At 35.2% G+C, this 19,632-nt stretch overlaps 1 protein-coding gene across 1 annotated transcript; it reads left to right on the top strand.

Moving 5' to 3' along the window:
* The first annotated feature begins 448 nt into the window (after positions 1 to 448).
* LOC142335960 (KIF-binding protein-like) lies at positions 449 to 19,579 on the top strand. Its single transcript, XM_075384378.1, has 6 exons — positions 449 to 698; positions 3,052 to 3,203; positions 3,645 to 4,047; positions 13,751 to 14,076; positions 17,874 to 18,170; positions 18,911 to 19,579. The coding sequence occupies exons 1-6, from the start codon at positions 512 to 514 to the stop codon at positions 19,439 to 19,441; spliced, it is 1,896 nt and encodes a 631-aa protein (XP_075240493.1). The 5' UTR covers positions 449 to 511; the 3' UTR covers positions 19,442 to 19,579.
* Positions 19,580 to 19,632: the final 53 nt, after the last annotated feature.

The raw sequence follows: 19,632 nt of genomic DNA, 5'->3' as shown, positions 1-19,632 counted from the left end.
ACAATTTTTGTTGTGGACTTTAAAAACGATGTTTGATCAAATTTTCTGCTTTAGTTTTTGCTCAATTTGAATTGCCTTTTTCGGTTTTTGTTTAGGTTTTAAATATTTTCCAAAATTAAAAATAGGCAGTTCACTTGCTATAATTAAGTTCACAAATACATTATCTTTACAGATAAACAAAATTATTGTACAGATAAAATTCAATGGATCATTACAGTGAGAGAACTCCGTGCGGTCATCGGGTCACTGTCTTCGGGACTGCCCTGTTTGATGTCATTAATTCGCACGGGCAATTGACATGGTTTAGTGTTTCAATTAGAACTCACAATGAGAACCGCCAAAAAGATCTGCCTCAAAGGAGCAAGATTCATACCAGTGCTGTATCTGAGTCAGAAAGGTGTAAAGCTGTTCGAAGCTGAGATTTGCTCAAACTTTGAACTTCAGATATTATATGGTGCCCTGAGGGTTGGCCTTTGCGTGTCACAAAATTTCGACTATCAGTCGTAGCATAATGAATTTGAAAGACCTCCTTGACGATTGTAAGGAGAAGTTTGAACAAGTTCTGCTATTGATTGAAAGCTCCGAAAATGATCCTGAGACAGAGCCGTTCAGATCGAGATATGAAGCTAACAAGTTGTTGAGTGAGTTGAAACTTAGACTCACTGGTGCAACAGCTGCAGAAAAGGTATCTGATGAAGGTGAGTATTCAGTTTTTCACCTATTTTTCGAAATAGTATATATTTAGCAAGCTGGCCCCAGCTCAAAAACGAATCAAGAACTTTTGGTAGCCTAATTTTTGTTTTATAGCTTCAGTTGACATATTCCGTGCATCTGATTTGTGCCGGCAGAGCTCTTGCAATAATAAACTATCAACTTCGAACAAACTAAATAAAAATATTGATTTCCATGTACCAATAAAAGTTCGAGAAAGTTCTGTTTTCTCGGTAGCATACAATTTAAATCTTACAATAGTTTTAAACTGGTACAGACGAACTGTTGGCAAAAGGTGGCCTTGGTATATCTGGCCAAACGAACACAATATATTACCAAGTTTTAACACCGCGAATACTGGGGACAATGAAGCAAACTGAATAGCTTCGTTCTCTTACGCCGGATTTCAGCACCACCATAAGATAGTCAAAATTAATTGAATGGGTAGAAGCCCTAAATTATTGTATGTTGCCTTTAAAACTTTGACCATTGTATCCCCAAGGAGATAAAGCGGAAAAGAATTAATTGTTTTCTTGGGTTTTAAAGAAAGTTTTTCAGCATCTTATCTTACGACATTGTAGAATGAGGTAAATATGTACAAGAAGCTAAAGGAAAAATTTACAAGATAGCTGAGTGTGCTTTTTTTGGCCTGCTCTGGTTTTATTGCATTTGGACAACTGTTTTGGTATGAACTGTGACGTCAATGTTACTTTAAATCAGCTTTTGTTCGAAAAAGTTTTTCACAATAAATGAAAAAATGCAGATGGTATGACATTGCGGTGAGAAAATCTCAGCTTCTTGGTGGGAAGGTGGGAATATTGTTAGCTGAGTTTCTTAGCTACGGGAAATTGTTCTCAAACTGCTGGTAAGAAATTGATTCGATTTGTCTCGTGCGCTGCGATGTCCTGTAATTTTGTTTGGTCAAATTTCTCTATACATTAGATCGTGAACGATCAATAATTCAATTCTGTATGATATTTTGTATCATTTTATTATGATACGGGTTTTCATCTGGTCCGTTTCACTACTTTTTGATAGATGTTGATTTGAACGTGATCTATATCGCTCTTTCACAATCTTTTTTGCAATAGAGCGATAGAGAGAGGGAGAGGGGAGAGAGAGAGAGAGTTAATTCCTCTCTCTGAGTATAAATAAACATCAAAATGTAACACAACGAAAATTCCTACTTTTATAGTTTAATATCAGAAAGCGTCAAGTTAGCTTTGAATTACAAATGGATTTTGCTTGGAAGTTAAATTAGCTCAGCGCAAATTCGCCTACTAAATGGCCGAATTTTACCAACATTAAAATTGCTCTTTAAGTTTTTTTCTGCTAAATTTAGAGCAACCAAGGGTATCAAAAAAATACTTGGCGTTAGAGCCGCTCCTACAAGTGCAATAGTTTCTCCTACAACTGCAACTGCTTTCCTTTGGTTAAGTTGGTAGAATTATTGAACCCACCAACAGAGATGGAGTCCAACTAATTATGCTCCAGCCTTTATTCCAGCTAAGAATGCTTGTACGAAAACTGCTTAATTGCTCCCGAACGAAATTGAAAGCTATGCAAAATGTCTGCTTGACATTTTTGACCTCCCACTTGACGTTTTTCTTTGGCTTTCTGAGTTTTGCGTGAAACCCTTGTCAGTGTTCTGTTGTTTTTTGAGGACTTTGTTTGTTTGCTTACTTGGGAGAACTCTTCCGTTTCGAAGTAGTTGAGACTTAAGTAATACTGCACCAATGCAAGAGCCACATTCACTCTAGCTGCACTTTCATCTTCACTGCCTTCCTGCGTTAGATTGATATCTCCTATAGCCGCAACACACTCGCTCTTTTACCATAGAGGCAAATGTGAGAAAATCGCCATACTTATTGTTGTTGCTTTGAATGAATTTATTTGTTCACGCTGAGTGATAGCTTTTGTTAATGAAGTTTTTGCAGAACCCTTAGTCCAATTTTAGCAAGAAGATTTTGTTGTTTTGATAGAAGTTGTAGTTTAGCTAATGATCAGATCATTTCCATTCAATCTTAAGAATTGAAAGTTTTTGTAATAAATAGTGCCACTATTTTGACAGCCCGATTGTTGCTCACTATCTGCAATAATGTTGTCATTTGTAAAGCAAATAAAGGTAGATGAATTGAACGAAATTGCTTCATGTTTTGTCGAAAAAACGTGTCAATAAGTTTAGGCATTGAGTGCACTGTAGTATTTTAAAAGTTAATGTCTCAATTATACAGTGCATTTTAGTGCTTTTTTATTTGGTTTCAATTCACTTTGTGGAGGGTGTATGGAAGCTGCGATATAATGTAGTAGTAAAAGTAATCCGTGGTGTGTCATTATCAGATGCGGAGAGCGAGTGTGTTGCGGCTATAGGAGATATCAATCTTACGGAGGAAGGCAGTGAAGATGAAAGTGCAGCTAGAGTGAATGTGGCTCTTGCCTTGGTGCAGTACTACTTAAGTCTCAACTACTTCGAAACGGAAGAGTTCTCCCAAGTAAGAATCTTAAATTGTTTTTTTTTAACTCTCAGATCACCTCTTTAACTTAGATCATTAATTCGAATGTCATTTTGACTGAGTTGTATGCTGAAGTTTCAATTTGTGCTGGAGAACGATTTGTACTGGTCTGCGCAAGTAGACTTTTAAGCCAAAAAGCTGCCGAGATTTAGAATTAGGAACATTTTTTCGAATAACTATCTACATCTTTGCAAAGGTAAACATTTGTTTTCTCCAGTTTTTTCACAGTCGCTATTGAAATCCCTTCTGCAGGACCTTCCGTTATTTGATGGAAGGATTCACTTTTTGTGCCGCCCTAAAAATGATTTCGGCGTCACAAAATATAGTAAATCAGCGTGTTGCGCTAAATATTTGTAGTCGTTTTCGTGTTTCATTTCAACTCTCCCGTCTTCATATTGCTTCCTTATGTGATGACTTTAGGCAATGGAATCTATTGATGAATCTCTAGCAACAGTTGAGAAAATTTCTGAAGAACAGTTGAAAACATCTTTACATATTTGTTGCCTCAACCAAAAAGCAGTGTTGAAGTCCAGAACAGAAAGCGAACATCAATATGAAGAAGCTCGCGACTGCCTCAAATTGGCCTGCGGATTGTTCAAATCCTGGTCCCGTGAGAAAGGACTTGATCAGCCGCCTTCCTCATTTGATCACGTGCTTCGACCACAAAGCGGACCGGAAAGTGTTGAAAAATTGACTCAGTCATTTGAGAGTTTGCACACAACATCTCTCTACTTGTTAGCTCAAGTGTGGAAACATATGGGATTGAAGACAAATTCTACTTTGGCGTGCTACTTGACACTTAAACGAATATTGTCGGGGCAAGGTAACAATGAATTCTTAGTTATCAATCTTTTGTATGTACAAATTGATTTGTGTACCGGGCAGAGTTGAGACGAGGCAATGACGGGCTGAAATAAAACCCGGCACTGATCAATGAGACATCAAAAGTAGTTATCAAAATATTTCGATAACCACCTATCCAAGTACGTCAATGGGAGTGACTTCTCAAAGAACCAGTTTTTTTTAAATTAGATTCCGAGGAAAACGGTTGAAGAAAATTGGTCTGCTAAGCCAAGATTTTTTAAACCACGAAGTTTAAGAGCGCACTGGAGTACTGATTTCAAACTTTTATTATGGGAAAAGTTTGTAGCAATTATATTAGTCCTGTGGTTTTTTTTATGCACGTGTTCGCTTGAACAGTTTTTCGTCTGATCCTTTTTCTTTTCGTCCTCAAAAAGTCCTCAGTTTTCTTATTACCTGACGTCTTACTAGTCCCTAAGTATTCGACTCTCGGAAACTGTTTTGAGGAGATAATTTAGTCTTGATATTCAAAATTTGGACCACACTTTCGTGCAGCCCTCCCAACACCCCCATCTCAACTGCTTGAACCCCTTAGTTTTCCCCTTTGTTAGTCGGGTCTGTTTTCCTGAAAAACTTCTAGTTGTTCAGAGTTCGAATTTGGAAGCTTGATTTGAGAAACATCAGGTCTACACTAACTGCTGCAATAGAGGCCGCTTAAGACCGAAAAATACAATTGGTATTAATTTTGAGCATTTTACTAAGTCAACTTATAATACGTGGAGGGGAAAATTTATGACTAGCTAAATTGATTGGAGCGTTACATTAAAACCCATTTTAATTTGCTTTGTAATTATGAATTTTCCATCACCGTTGGTAAGCAAATCGTTGTTTGCAAAATTTATGGAAATGATTAGTCGTCACTGATTATACAGATCTAATGCGCTGGGTCGAAATACCTGTTTCTTCCAGCTATGTTTAATTATCTGTAATTTAAATGATTTTTTTCAAGAGACCTCTTTGATTAATTTTGTTTTAGTTATTAATAGCCGCCCTCATCTTCTCAGCCGGCTATTATAGCGCTTCTTTTTTTACAATTCAAAGAGTTTGAATTGTATTGGGGCGCTGTCTTTTTTTTAAGATCTGTTCACACATTTTCATGATTTTTGAAGTCAAATTGGAGTAGTGATTTTGGTCACGCCGAAACAGGAAATGGAGCGAAAAAGCGAGTGGTTTTGCGGCGTGAATTTTTTTCGCTCTAATTTTAAAGTAGAGTGAGAAAACGGTGTTTGAACAAAAATTCGGTTTCTCGCTAGTGATTTCTTTGTTCACATGCGGCATTTTGACATCGATTTTCTGTTTTTTTTGTCTGATTTTTTATCTGATTTTTTTAAAATGGTTTTCTTAATTCACTTATAGTCCATTCTAGGTCTAGTTTATCTGTTTAGTCATTGAAAATTCTTTGAATTATACGTCAGGACTTGTCCTGCTATGTTTTTTTTACTTCGTCGAACTTTTTTCCGCTTTACCATTTTACCATTTTTTTTAGATTTTTTAGAAGAAACTTGCTCTGCTAAGCCAAGTTTTTTTAAACCACGAAGTTTAAGAACGCACTGGAGAACTGATTTAAAACTTTTATTATGGGAAAAGTTCGTAGCAATTATATTAGTCCTGTGGTCTTATTTATGCAAGTGTTCGCTTGGACAGTTTTTCGTCTGATCTTTTTACTTTTCGACCTCAAAAACAGGATGAACAAAAAATGACTTACGCTTGTGCAGTTTTCTTAATACCTGACGTCTTACTAGTCCCTAAGTATTCGACTCTCGGATTCTGTTTTGAGGAGATAATTTAGTCTTGATATTCAAAATTTCGCCCCCTCAGTTGCCCCATCTCTCAACTCTGCAGATATATATATATATATATATATAACGATAAAAAATGTCAAACGATAATTTACAAATGTCAAAATGCTTCCTGAAAAAATGTCAAAAAGTTCTTTTTTTCTTTTGTTGAAAGTCTGTTTTTATATATAGTTTTCATTCAGTTAGATTTTTTTTGAAAAATGAGGAAGCAGTAAGTTCCATCTAGAGATTCTCTCTTTTCGATTGCCATAATTTCTATTTTCTGCATATTTGGGTCGAAATACCTGTTTCTTCCAGCTATGTTTAATTATCTGTAATTTAAATGATTTTTTTCAAGAGACCTCTTTGATTAATTTTGTTTTAGTTATTAATAGCCGCCCTCATCTTCTCAGCCGGCTATTATAGCGCTTCTTTTTTTACAATTCAAAGAGTTTGAATTGTATTGGGGCGCTGTCTTTTTTTTAAGATCTGTTCACACATTTTCATGATTTTTGAAGTCAAATTGGAGTAGTGATTTTGGTCACGCCGAAACAGGAAATGGAGCGAAAAAGCGAGTGGTTTTGCGGCGTGAATTTTTTTCGCTCTAATTTTAAAGTAGAGTGAGAAAACGGTGTTTGAACAAAAATTCGGTTTCTCGCTAGTGATTTCTTTGTTCACATGCGGCATTTTGACATCGATTTTCTGTTTTTTTTGTCTGATTTTTTATCTGATTTTTTTAAAATGGTTTTCTTAATTCACTTATAGTCCATTCTAGGTCTAGTTTATCTGTTTATTCATTGAAAATTCTTTGAATTATACGTCAGGACTTGTCCTGCTATGTTTTTTTTACTTCGTCGAACTTTTTTCCGCTTTACCATTTTACCATTTTTTTAGATTTTTTTAGAAAAAAATTGCTCTGCTAAGCCAAGTTTTTTTAAACCACGAAGTTTAAGAACGCACTGGAGAACTCATTTAAAACTTTTATTATGGGAAAAGTTCGTAGCAATTATATTAGTCCTGTGGTCTTATTTATGCAAGTGTTCGCTTGAACAGTTTTTCGTCTGATCTTTTTACTTTTCGACCTCAAAAACAGGATGAACAAAAAATGACTTACGCTTGTGCAGTTTTCTTAATACCTGACGTCTTACTAGTCCCTAAGTGTTCGACTCTCGGAAACTGTTTTGAGGAGATAATTTAGTCTTGATATTCAAAATTTGGCCCCCTCAGTTGCCCCATCTCTCAACTCTCCCCAGTCCACCCTCCTCCAACTGGCTGATTTGGACCACACTTTCGTGCAACCCTCCCAACAACCCCATCTCAACTGCTTGAACCCCTTAGTTTTCCCCTTTGTTAGTCGGGTCTGTTTTCCTGAAAAACTTCTAGTTGTTCAGAGTTCGAATTTGGAAGCTTGATTTGAGAAACATCAGGTCTAGACTAACTGCTGATATAGAGGCCGCTTAAGACCGAAAAATACAATTGATATTAATTTTGAGCATTTTACTAAGTCAACTTATAATACGTGGGGGGGGGGGGGAATTTATGACTAGCTAAATTGATTGGAGCGTTACAATAAAACCCATTTTAATTTGCTTTGTAATTGTGAAATTTCTATCACCGTTGGTAAGCAAATCGTTGTTTGCAAAATGTATGGAAATGATTAGTCGTCACTGATTATACAGATCTAATCCGCTGTTGTTTTTCCAGGGAAGCAGCGAACAGCCACGAAAAGCCAAATTGAGCAGCGAAAGTTAACGATATCACTACACAAAGTATTACATGAAGAAGATTTATTCTTATATCTAACCAAGTTTTGATGCAAAAAGTATTATTTTTTTCTGTACTCTTAAAGTATTCATCTTAGAGGATGGTAAATGAATTAGAGCTATGTTATGTTTTGTTAGAATACTGATAAACATTGTGTGTGTGTGGTCTGTGTATGTCTGTGTGTGTGCGTGTGTGTGTGGTGTAGACTAAATGAAGCTTTCTGCTTCGTATAATTTTTTGAACAAATTTGTTTTTGTTCGCTGTATTTAGTTTATCTTCAATGTTTGAAGGCCGGAAGATGAAATTAAGCAAATCCCTCCTTGTGGTGTTTTTAAAACATAATAGCCAGCAGATATATATGTAACGATAAAAAATGTCAAACGATAATTTACAAATGTCAAAATGCTTCCTGAAAAAATGTCAAAAAATTCATTTTTCTTTTGTTGAAAGTCTGTTTTTATATATAGTTTTCATTCAGTTAGATTTTTTTTGAAAAATGAGGAAACAGTAAGTTCCATCTAGAGATTCTCTCTTTTCGATTGCCATAATTTCTATTTTCTGAATATTTGGGTCGAAATACCTGTTTCTTCCAGCTATGTTTAATTATCTGTAATTTAAATGATTTTTTTCAAGAGACCTCTTTGATTAATTTTGTTTTAGTTATTAATAGCCGCCCTCATCTTCTCAGCCGGCTATTATAGCGCTTCTTTTTTTACAATTCAAAGAATTTGAATTGTATTGGGGCGCTGTCTTTTTTTTTAAGATCTGTTCACACATTTTCATGATTTTTGAAGTCAAATTGGAGTAGTGATTTTGGTCACGCCGAAACAGGAAATGGAGCGAAAAAGCGAGTGGTTTTGCGGCGTGAATTTTTTCGCTCTAATTTTAAAGTAGAGTGAGAAAACGGTGTTTGAACAAAAATTCGGTTTCTCGCTAGTGATTTCTTTGTTCACATGCGGCATTTTGACATCGATTTTCTGTTTTTTTTTGTCTGATTTTTTATCTGATTTTTTTAAAATGGTTTTCTTAATTCACTTATAGTCCATTCTAGGTCTAGTTTATCTGTTTAGTCATTGAAAACTCTTTGAATTATACGTCAGGACTTGTCCTGCTATGTTTTTTTTACTTCGTCGAACTTTTTTCCGCTTTACCATTTTACCATTTTTTTAGATTTTTTAGAAGAAACTTGCTCTGCTAAGCCAAGTTTTTTTAAACCACGAAGTTTAAGAACGCACTGGAGAACTGATTTAAAACTTTTATTATGGGAAAAGTTCGTAGCAATTACATTAGTCCTGTGGTCTTATTTATGCAAGTGTTCGCTTGAACAGTTTTTCGTCTGATCTTTTTACTTTTCACCTCAAAAAGAGGATGAACAAAAAATGACTTCCGCTTGTGCAGTTTTCTTAATACCTGACGTCTTACTAGTCCCTAAGTATTCGACTCTCGGATTCTGTTTTGAGGAGATAATTTAGTCTTGATATTCAAAATTTGGCCCCCTCAGTTGCCCCATCTCTCAACTCTGCAGATATATATATATATAACGATAAAAAATGTCAAACGATAATTTACAATTGTCAAATGCTTCCTGACATAATGTCAAAAAATTCATTTTTCTTTTGTTGAATATCTGTTTTTATATATAGTTTTCATTCAGTTAGATTTTTTTTTGAAAAATGAGGAAACAGTAAGTTCCATCTAGAGATTCTCTCTTTTCGATTGCCATAATTTCTATTTTTTGCATATTTGTGTCAAAATACCCGTTTCTTCCAGCTATGTTTAATTATCTGTAATTTCAATGATTTTTTTCAAGAGACCTTTGATTAATATTGTTTTAGTTATTAATAGCCGCCCTCATCTTCTCAGCCGGCTATTATAGGGCGTCTATTTTTTTTACAATTCAAAGAATTTGAATTGTATTGGGGCGCTGTCTTTTTTTAAGATCTGTTCTCACATTTGCATGATTTGTGAAGTCAAATTGGAGTAGTGATTTTGATCACGCCGAAACAGGAAATGGAGCGAAAAAGCGAGTGGTTTTGCGGCGTGAATATTTTTCACTCTAATTTTAAAGTAGAGTGAGAAATCGGTGTTTGAACAAAAATTCGGTTTCGCGCTAGTGGTTTCTTTTTTCACATGCGGCATGTTGACATTGATTTTCTGTTTTTTTTATCTGAGTTTTTTAAATGGTTTTCTTAATTCACTCATTGTCCATTCTAGGTCTAGTTTTTCTGTTTAGTCATTGAAAATTCTTTGAATTGTACGTCAGGACTTGTTCTGCTATGTTTTTTTTTTACTTCGTCAAACTTTTTTTCGCTTTACAATTTTACCATTTTTTTAGAATAGATTCCGAGGAAAACAGTTGAAGAAAATTGCTCTGCTAAGCCCAGTTTTTTTAAACCACGAAGTTTAAGAACGCACTGGAGAACTGATTTAAAACTTTTATTATGGGAAAAGTTCGTAGCAATTATATTAGTCCTGTGGTCTTATTTATGCAAGTGTTCGCTTGAACAGTTTTTCGTCTGATCTTTTTACTTTTCGACCTCAAAAACAGGATGAACAAAAAAGGACTTACGCTTGTGCAGTTTTCTTAATACCTGACGTCTTACTAGTCCCTAAGTATTCGACTCTCGGATTCTGTTTTGAGGAGATAATTTAGTCTTGATATTCAAAATTTGGCCCCCTCAGTTGCCCCATCTCTCAACTCTGCAGATATATATATATATATATATAACGATAAAAAATGTCAAACGATAATTTACAATTGTCAAATGCTTCCTGACAAAATGTCAAAAAATTCATTTTTCTTTTGTTGAATATCTGTTTTTATATATAGTTTTCATTCAGTTAGATTTTTTTTTGAAAAATGAGGAAACAGTAAGTTCCATCTAGAGATTCTCTCTTTTCGATTGCCATAATTTCTATTTTTTGCATATTTGGGTCAAAATACCCGTTTCTTCCAGCTATGCTTAATTATCTGTAATTTCAATGATTTTTTTCAAGAGACCTTTGATTAATATTGTTTTAGTTATTAATAGCCGCCCTCATCTTCTCAGCCGGCTATTATAGGGCGTCTATTTTTTTTACAATTCAAAGAATTTGAATTGTATTGGGGCGCTGTCTTTTTTTAAGATCTGTTCTCACATTTGCATGATTTGTGAAGTCAAATTGGAGTAGTGGTTTTGATCACGCCGAAACAGGAAATGGAGCGAAAAAGCGAGTGGTTTTGCGGCGTGAATTTTTTTCACTCTAATTTTAAAGTAGAGTGAGAAATCGGTGTTTGAACAAAAATTCGGTTTCTCGCTAGTGGTTTCTTTTTTCACATGCGGCATTTTGACATTGATTTTCTGTTTTTTTTTTATTTTTTTATCTGAGTTTTTTAAATGGTTTTCTTAATTCACTCATTGTCCATTCTAAGTCTAGTTTTTCTGTTTAGTCATTGAAAATTCTTTGAATTGTACGTCAGGACTTGTTCTGCTATGTTTTTTTACTTCGTCAAACTTTTTTTCGCTTTACCATTTTACCATTTTTTTAGATTAGATTCCGAGGAAAACAGTTGAAGAAAATTGCTCTGCTAAGCCAAGTTTTTTTAAACCACGAAGTTTAAGAGCGCACTGGAGAACTGATTTAAAACTTTTATTATGGGAAAAGTTCGTAGCAATTATATTAGTCCTGTGGTCTTATTTATGCAAGTGTTCGCTTGAACAGTTTTTCGTCTGATCTTTTTACTTTTCACCTCAAAAAGAGGATGAACAAAAAATGACTTCCGCTTGTGCAGTTTTCTTAATACCTGACGTCTTACTAGTCCCTAAGTATTCGACTCTCGGATTCTGTTTTGAGGAGATAATTTAGTCTTGATATTCAAAATTTGGCCCCCTCAGTTGCCCCCTCTCTCAACTCTCCCCCGTCTACCCTCCTCCAACTGGCTGATTTGGACCACACTTTCGTGCAGCCGTCCCAACACACCCATCTCAACTGCTTGAACCCCCTAGTTTTCCCCTTTGTTAGTCGGTCTTTTTTCCTGAAAAACTTCTAGCTGTTCAAATCTCGAATTTGGAAGCTTGATTTGAGAAACATCAGGTCTAGACTAACTGCTGCAATAGAGGCCGCTTAAGACCGAAAAATACAATTGGTATTAATTTTGAGCATTTTACAAAGTCAACTTATAATACGTGGAGGGCAAAATTTATGACTAGCTAAATTGATTGGAGCGTTACAATAAAACCCATTTTAATTTGCTTTGTAATTATGAATTTTCCATCACCGTTGGTAAGCAAATCGTTGTTTGCAAAATTTATGGAAATGATTAGTCGTCACTGATTATACAGATCTAATGCGCTGTTGTTTTTCCAGGGAAGCAGCGAACAGCCACGAAAAGCCAAATTGAGCAGCGAATGTTAACGATATCACTACACAAAGTATTATTTGAAGAAGAATTATACTTATATCTAACCAAGTTTTGATGCAAAAAGTGTTATATTTTTCTGTACTCTTAAAGTATTCATCTTAGAGGATGGTAAATGAATTAGAGCTATGTTATGTTTTGTTAGAGTACTGATAAACTTTGTGTGTGTGTGTGCGTGTGTGTGTGGTCTAGACTAAATGAATCTTTCTGCTTCGTTTAATTTTTTGAACAAATTTGTTTTTGTTTGCTGTATTTAGTTTATCTTCAATGTTTGAAGTCCGAAAAATGAAATTGGGCAAATCCCTCATTGTGGACAGAATGGTGTTTTATAAAACATAATAGCCTGCAGATTTATATGTAACGATAAAAAATGTCCAACGATAATTTACAAATGTCAAAATGCTTCCTGAAAAAATGTCAAAAAATTCATTTTTCTTTTGTTGAATATCTGTTTTTATATATAGTTTTCATTCAGTTAGATTTTTTTATTGAAAAATGAGGAAACAGTAAGTTCCATCTAGAGATTCTCTCTTTTCGATTGCCATAATTTCTATTTTCTGCTTATTTGGGTCGAAATACCCGTTTCTTCCAGCTATGTTTAATTATCTGTCATTTAAATGATTTTTTTTTTCAAGAGACCTCTTTGATTAATTTTGTTTTAGTTATTAAAAAGGCTCCCTCATCTTCTCAGCCGGCTATTATATTGCTTCTATTTTTTTTTACAATTCAAAGAATTTGAATTGTATTGAGGCGCTGTCTTTTTTTTAAGATCTGTTCACTCATTTTCATGATTTTTGAAGTGATTTTGAGTAGTGATTTTGGTCACGCCGAAACAGGAAATTGGGCGAAAAAACAAGTGGTTTTGCGGAGTGAATTTTTTTCGCTCTAATTTTAAAGTAGAGTGAGAAAACGGTGTTTGAACAAAAATTTGGTTTCTCGCTAGTGGTTTTTTTGTTCACATGCGGCATTTTGACATTGATTTTCTGTTTTTTTTTCTTATTTTTTATCTGATTTTTTTAAAATGGTTTTCTTAATTCACTCATAATCCATTCTAGGTCTAGTTTTTCTGTTAAGTCATTGAAAATTCTTTGAATTGTACGTCAGGACTTGTCCTGCTATGTTTTTTTTACTTCGTCGAACTTTTTTTCGCTTTACCCTTTTGCCGCTTTTTCGATATTTTGCGTGAAATCTTTTTGACTTCTCTAGGCTAGTTTCTTTCTTTTCTCATTCTGCTAAAAGTGAATTTGAACTTCAGTTGCTCAGCAAAGCAATTCAAAATGAACAGATTCAGTAAAAAAAATTGAAGTCAGAAAGAGAAACGGGATAAACCCATAAAGCCCAATTTTAGATGCCCGCTATTTGAACGACGTTCCTGTAAGCCTTAGTTACCATTTCTAATGCCTATTGGTATGGATAGTAGCCCCTGTAGCCTCTCTCTAAGAAACAGAAGTATGTTCAACTACGAAATGCCATCAAAATAAATCGGACTTAAAAAATGTTTTTGTACAAAAATCTTTTTTTTTCAATATCTTCTATTCTTTCAATCCCATTCATGCTTATTAGAATCAACGGCGGCTATTTTCCGGCAATCTGCCGGGTATGTTTGGAAATAATGTTCCCGTGACCTTTGCGAATTTATCTTTTGGTAGAACAGCATTTGAACTTACTAAGAGTTCTTCGTCTTTGCAAATAAAAATTACACTGATACGTCGTTTTATTTCCAGGTGATGTTGAGAAAGTTGATTGGGTGGATTGGTCTCTTAACTGTGCTACTCTTTCCCAATGTTTCGTCACCGATGAACTCTACAGCGAGGCACGAGAATGTCTCCATGCAGCTTACTGTGCTTTCGAGAAGCTTCAGATATCATTGCAGGAAGAGGATAATAGCAAACCGGAAGGACAGGATGCGGATAAAGAATCTTCGAAGGAGAAGGTCGAACACTGTAAAGCTGACATTGACAGGTGTTGTGTGAAGTATGCTATCAACCTCCTTAATTCCTCGTGGACTTTCAAAAGTATACCGGAACAGGAAATGCGGCAGACTTATGAGGTCAGTGAAACTTATATCGAATTGAAAACCTAATACGTCTTTGCGCCCAAAATAGTGGTTCAATGCTGGACATCAGGTTGATTACGATGTTTGCAGAACTAGAAACTGGAAAGTTGTCTCGAAAATGTGGGAAAATAAATTCCTCGAGGAGCTGTACTTCAGATAGATTTATTAATAGCCGCCGTCAGCCTCTCAAACGGCTATTATTTAGGTGCTCTCCTTTTTACGACTCGAAGAGGAGTATTGGAGTGAATTTTGACGCAGGAAATGAAACACGTGAAAACATTTAGAGGAATTTTTTTGCTGAACAAAATGAAGAGTGGAGTAAAAAGAGTGGTTTTTTGTTCTGTAAGCGAGCAAAATTTTTTGTTCACGTGCGGCATTTTCAAGCAATTTTTTCATTTTTTTATTTTTTTTGGTTAAGAGGTTTGGTTATGATTTTGTTTTAATTTTAGGCTTGTTTTGGTAATGGTTTGAAGGTTTCTGGAAATTAAATTGAATTTTATGCTAATTCGGAGGTTTTTTATGTATTTTGCTAATTTTTGTGCTATTTTTTGACGATTGTTTTGTTTTACTGCCTCAATAATTGAGCAATGTTTAGATAACAAGTGTTTTCAGTTTAATGGATATAAGGCATTTTTGTGTTGTCAAAAATGGCGAAAATTGGAACTTTTTTGCAGTTTTTCGTTTTTTTAGGCAAGTTTTTTTAGCCTATTATGACTTCCCTATTGTTGTTTTGCAAGCATCTGGATACCCTATTGACTGAAAGGAATTTTCGTTGGATTTATTTGCTTTTGTAATATTAAAAAATTTATTAACTTTTTTCTTGATTTTTAGTCCAAGTTGTTTGTAAGAGCTTACTTTCTCATGATTTGGCTTCAAGTATTTAAAAAAATCTCATAAGTGGTTTTAGTAGGTACTAGTTGTTTTGATGAAGTAATATTGGTAGAAATCTTTTTTCGAGATCTCAATTTATGACAAAATTTGAGCAGATTTTTTATCTTATTTTAACAGATTTGATTCTTTTTACTTTTTTGTTTTATAGTTTTCTTTCAAGATAATCATAAATAAATGGAAGCATGTTTTGTCTGATGAGTGGTTGGATGGCGTTCAAGTGGATTTCCACTTCGAGTCGTTTCCGGAATTCTTCCGGCTATGTTTTTTTTAATTCGCTTTACATTAGGATCACGTTTTTCGTATTACGTAAGTCACAATTTTCACGTTTGACTTCTGACTTATCTTACTCACTGTTTCAACTAAATGGATTCTAAATTCTCACGCATTGAATTACGCAATGTAGTGAATACGGTCAATGTCAAAAGAGCAAAATCGAAAGAAACTGGATAAACCGATAAAGCCCGGTCGTTAAGTCATGGTGCATTAGGTTATTAATAGCCGCCCTCATCTTCTCAGCCGGCTATTATAGCGCTCCTATTTTTTTTATTAGCCGCCCTCATCTATTCAGCCGGCTATTATAGCGCTCCTATTTTTTTTTTACTTCGTCGAATGAAAAAATGTTTCGCTTTACCTCATTTTGCCGCCTTTTCAACATTTTGCGTGAAATCTTTTTGACTTCTCTAGGCTAGTTTCTCTCTTCTCTCATTCTGCTAAAAGTGATTTTGAACATCAGTTGCTCAGCAAAGCAATTCAAAATGAACAGAGTTAGTACAAAAATGGATGTCAGAAATAGAAACGGGATAAACCCATAAAGCCCAATTTTAGATGCCCGCTATTTGAACGTCGTTCCTCTAAGTCTTATTTACCATCTCTAATGCTTATTGTTATTGATAGGAGCCCCTGTAGCCTCTCTCTAAGAAACAGAAGTATGTTCAACTACGAAATGCCTTCAAAATAAATCGGACTTAAAAAAAAATGTTTTTGTACAAAAATCTTTCTTTTGCAATATCTTCTGTTATTTCAATCCCAATCATGCTTATTGGAATCAACGGCGGCTATTTTCCGGTAATCTGCCGGGTATGTTTTTACTTCGTCGAATAAAAAAATGTTTCGCTTTACCTCATTTTGCCGCTTTTTCAACATTTTGCGTGATATCTTTTTGACTTCTCTAGGCTAGTTTCTCTCTTCTCCCATTCTGCTAAAAGTGATTTTGAACATCAGTTGCTCAGCAAAGCAATTCAAAATGAACAGAGTCAGTATAAAAAATTGAAGTCAGAAGTAGAAACGAGATAAACCCATAAAGCCCAATTTTAGATAACCGCTATTTGAACGTCGTTCCTATAAGTCTTAGTTACCATCTCTAATGCTTATTGGTATTGATAGTAGCCCTTGTAGCCTTTCTCTAAGAAAAAGAAATACGTTATGTTCAACTCCGAAATGCCATCAAAATAAATCGGACTTAAAAAATGTTTTTGTACAAAAATCTTTTTTTTTCAATATCTTCTATTCTTTCAATCCCAATCTTGCTTATTGGAATCAACGGCGGCTATTTTCCGGCAATCTGCCGGGTATGTTCAAAGTTTATTAGAGCGATTGCTAGCTGACATTAGTATTAAGCTGAATGCCCTTCATTTTAGAAGCTAAATTAAGTATAGTTTTAGAATCCAGCTGAAACTCAATACTGAATTAGAACAATTTTTGAAAATTTTGTCAATTTATATCTTCTTTTTTCTTTTTCTGTTTCAATCCCGATGTGCGTCTAGCGCGTCAACGGCGGCTATTTTCCGGCAATCTGCAAGCTAAGTTTTGACTAGCGAGAAAGGGAAACCAAAAGTCATTTTAAACATTTTTAAATGATCTCCATAGGGTTGCCTGACGAGCTTTTTAGCTCACAAGCAGGCCTCCGAGTAAGGCAGTCAAGGAGTGGGAGAACAGTTTATTGATGAGAAATGTTTTTTTTTGAGCAATGTATTTTTGATGAAAATTCGAAAAAAGCTTTGCACACCATTTAGGTTAGAAACGAGAGCACAATTAGTGTCGTCTTAGGTTATCTTTGCAATAGCTGAATTGACAGTCAGAGGGTTTAGCTAATGAGAGTTTTAGCCAACAAACCGACCACACAACAATTTTAATGGTTGGGCGGAATAGAGATGTTATGACCAATACAGCCGTGGGCTTAATTTTTTATTTTTTGTTAGCCGTTTTTGCCAACACCGTTGATTTCAGAAAAGTAAAGAAATTATTGGTTCGTGTTAAATTTGAGAGATCTCACTCTAGTTAAATTGAACATAGTCGAGTGACATCATATTACTTCACTGACGTTTTATAAATGCTCTCGAACGAAGTTTGAATCATTGTTTGTAACTGTTATCTTTTCTGAATAAAAAGTTTTCGATTGACCATTTTGGTTTAGTATTTTTTGCTCGCTTGAGTTATTTGACTTTTTCACGCTTGATCTCTTAGTTTTACGTGATCTAAATTGTTCTGTCAACAAAAGAGTTTTAAGGAATGACGAGTTTGCGGCAGTTTACTACGAACATTTAAGTGAGAAAGAAAAGTGCCAAATTTAAAACCTTTTTTTAAAATTCTGTATCTTAGTAGTTGTCTAATATAAGCTCTAATAAAATTCATTTGAAACCCAATAATGAATTCATCCAGGTCACTATTTCTCCTCCTCCTCCTCCTCCTCCTCCTCCTCCTCCTCCTCCTCCTCCTCCTCCTCCTCCTCCTCCTCCTCCTCCTCCTCCTCCTCCTCCTCCTCCTCCTCCTCCTCCTCCTCCTCCTCCTACTGAAGGCTACTTTTAACTCATGCTCGGCTGTCGTCCGATAGCAATTCATCCGATGTTAGTCAGATAATATTAAATATTTGCTATATTGATCGTTACAATGAAATACTTCAGGAGGCAGCGAGAGATATCCAGGACGCAACATTCTGCTCATTTGATTTGAACCATCGTCTCGTGGATCTTGTGAAGCCATGTTTTCCCAATGTTCGAGTGAACTTCCAGGTTACGTGCAGTCAGGTCTCAACTTTTGAGGAAGCAAGGGAGGTCTTCCTTTTCGGCCAGGCAAAGTGCAACCAAGCCAAACTCTTCTTTACTGAGAACCAGTGGTGCCGAGACTACCTTGACTTGATTAGAGATCACAGTCAGCTATTCAAAAATTTGGCAAATTTTGAATCCGATTTGCAACGGAAGGTTAGTTTGTAAGAAGTTGGGAATCCTAACTGACCTTTATGAATACTCTTTACCTTGCAAAGATTAGTGTATAATTTTAACATTAGTTAAATATTAAATTCAGAGGACTTTATTTTTGGTGCGGAAAGTAAAATTGGTTGATCCTCCCTCTCATTAGGTGAGATTAAAAGATGGGAGTCCTTACCGTCTACCACTCGTTAGGCGAGTAGAGTATTGGGGTTATTTGTCCCTCGCATTGGCTGATAGCATTTATTGCAACGCTCCCCTCAGTTTGGGTGAGCAATGATGATCACGCAACATGCACATGCAGATTTATGCTCATATCTTAGCGTCTCTTGCAGTTATCATTGTGACTGATCTTTGTCTCTGCATTGCCCATATTGATAGCTTGAGCTAGTGTGTTAAAGGCTACTGATAGGCCAGCTTGCTGGAAGCTTCGATTTAAAAAATTGTAGAAAAAAGTAAACTAAAATTGACGTGGCTGCACAATTGTTGAAGGTGGTAATCTAACTCTAAAGGTAATATTCTACAAAATGTTTACATGAATTATAATTATCGAGTTTTGAGTGTTTAAAACGTGTCAGTATTTCGATTTTAAAATATTTCCCCTATTACTATCCGTCGCGACCGTGGGCTCACAGTATTGGGAAATATTAAGAAATATTACTAAAATCAACTCCAAAATTTAAGCAATGGTGTTCCCAGTTTAATTTTTGGGGCTTGAAACTGTTTACGTTTAGATATCAATGAACAAGAAAAGAACTGATCTTCTAATCTCGGCCCTTACCAATTTGAGTCCTGAACATTATCTACAAATCTGCAGGCAGTTGCAATTCGAATTGGGCGAGACGTTTTCAGACATCTCAGATTTACAAAAGGATCTGTTTGCTTCCAAAAAGGATGTTTCAGTTGCGAGTGCTAAGAAACTGAATTCGAGCATTAATAAATCTATTAATTATTTCAACGAATTTTTAAAAACATTCGAAGACAAATCAGGCAAAATGCCGGAACAGTTCCCTGAAATGTACGTACGGCCAGGTTTGATGGCCAAATTTTACATGGCTCGACTGTTGAGTAAATTAATAGCGCCCCCAAATGTGAAAGCAGAAAATGTGGAAAAATCTGGGAGCTACTACAAGTTCATAGCGGATTACTGTGACAGATTTGAAGGTGCGTTTGATCAAATGAAAAGCGAATACCCCATTTGTAAAGAAATGTCACTATTGACTAATGCGAAGAAGAATGCCTCCCTTTCTGGTGCTAAGATTTAGGTTTTGCTGCAAACTGAATTTTAAACGTGTTTTCTTCATCAAATACTGTAAATAATTTTAATAGCTCTTTAATTCAATGACAAAGTAATATGGAAATTCAGGATTGTGATGTTTTCAATTAAAAAGTGATCTATGCAATTTGCACAAAGTTTTTGTTCCAAAACGAGTATATAGACGGGCCTCAATTTTTT

Source organism: Convolutriloba macropyga, chromosome 3, assembly GCF_964194025.1.
Source record: "Convolutriloba macropyga chromosome 3, txConMacr16.3, whole genome shotgun sequence".
Taxonomy (NCBI): Eukaryota; Metazoa; Xenacoelomorpha; order Acoela; family Convolutidae; genus Convolutriloba; species Convolutriloba macropyga.
The sequence above is the reverse complement of the archived record's forward strand: the minus strand, read 5'-3'. Positions and strand labels throughout refer to the sequence as shown.

Coding starts and splice junctions, on each gene's coding strand:
- LOC142335960 (XM_075384378.1), top strand. CDS start 512: ATGAATTTGAAAGACCTCCTTGACGATTGTAAGGAGAAGTTTGAACAA. Junction 3,204..3,644: donor AAACGGAAGAGTTCTCCCAA/GTAAGAATCTTA, acceptor TGATGACTTTAG/GCAATGGAATCTATTGATGA. Junction 4,048..13,750: donor ACGAATATTGTCGGGGCAAG/GTAACAATGAAT, acceptor TTTTATTTCCAG/GTGATGTTGAGAAAGTTGAT.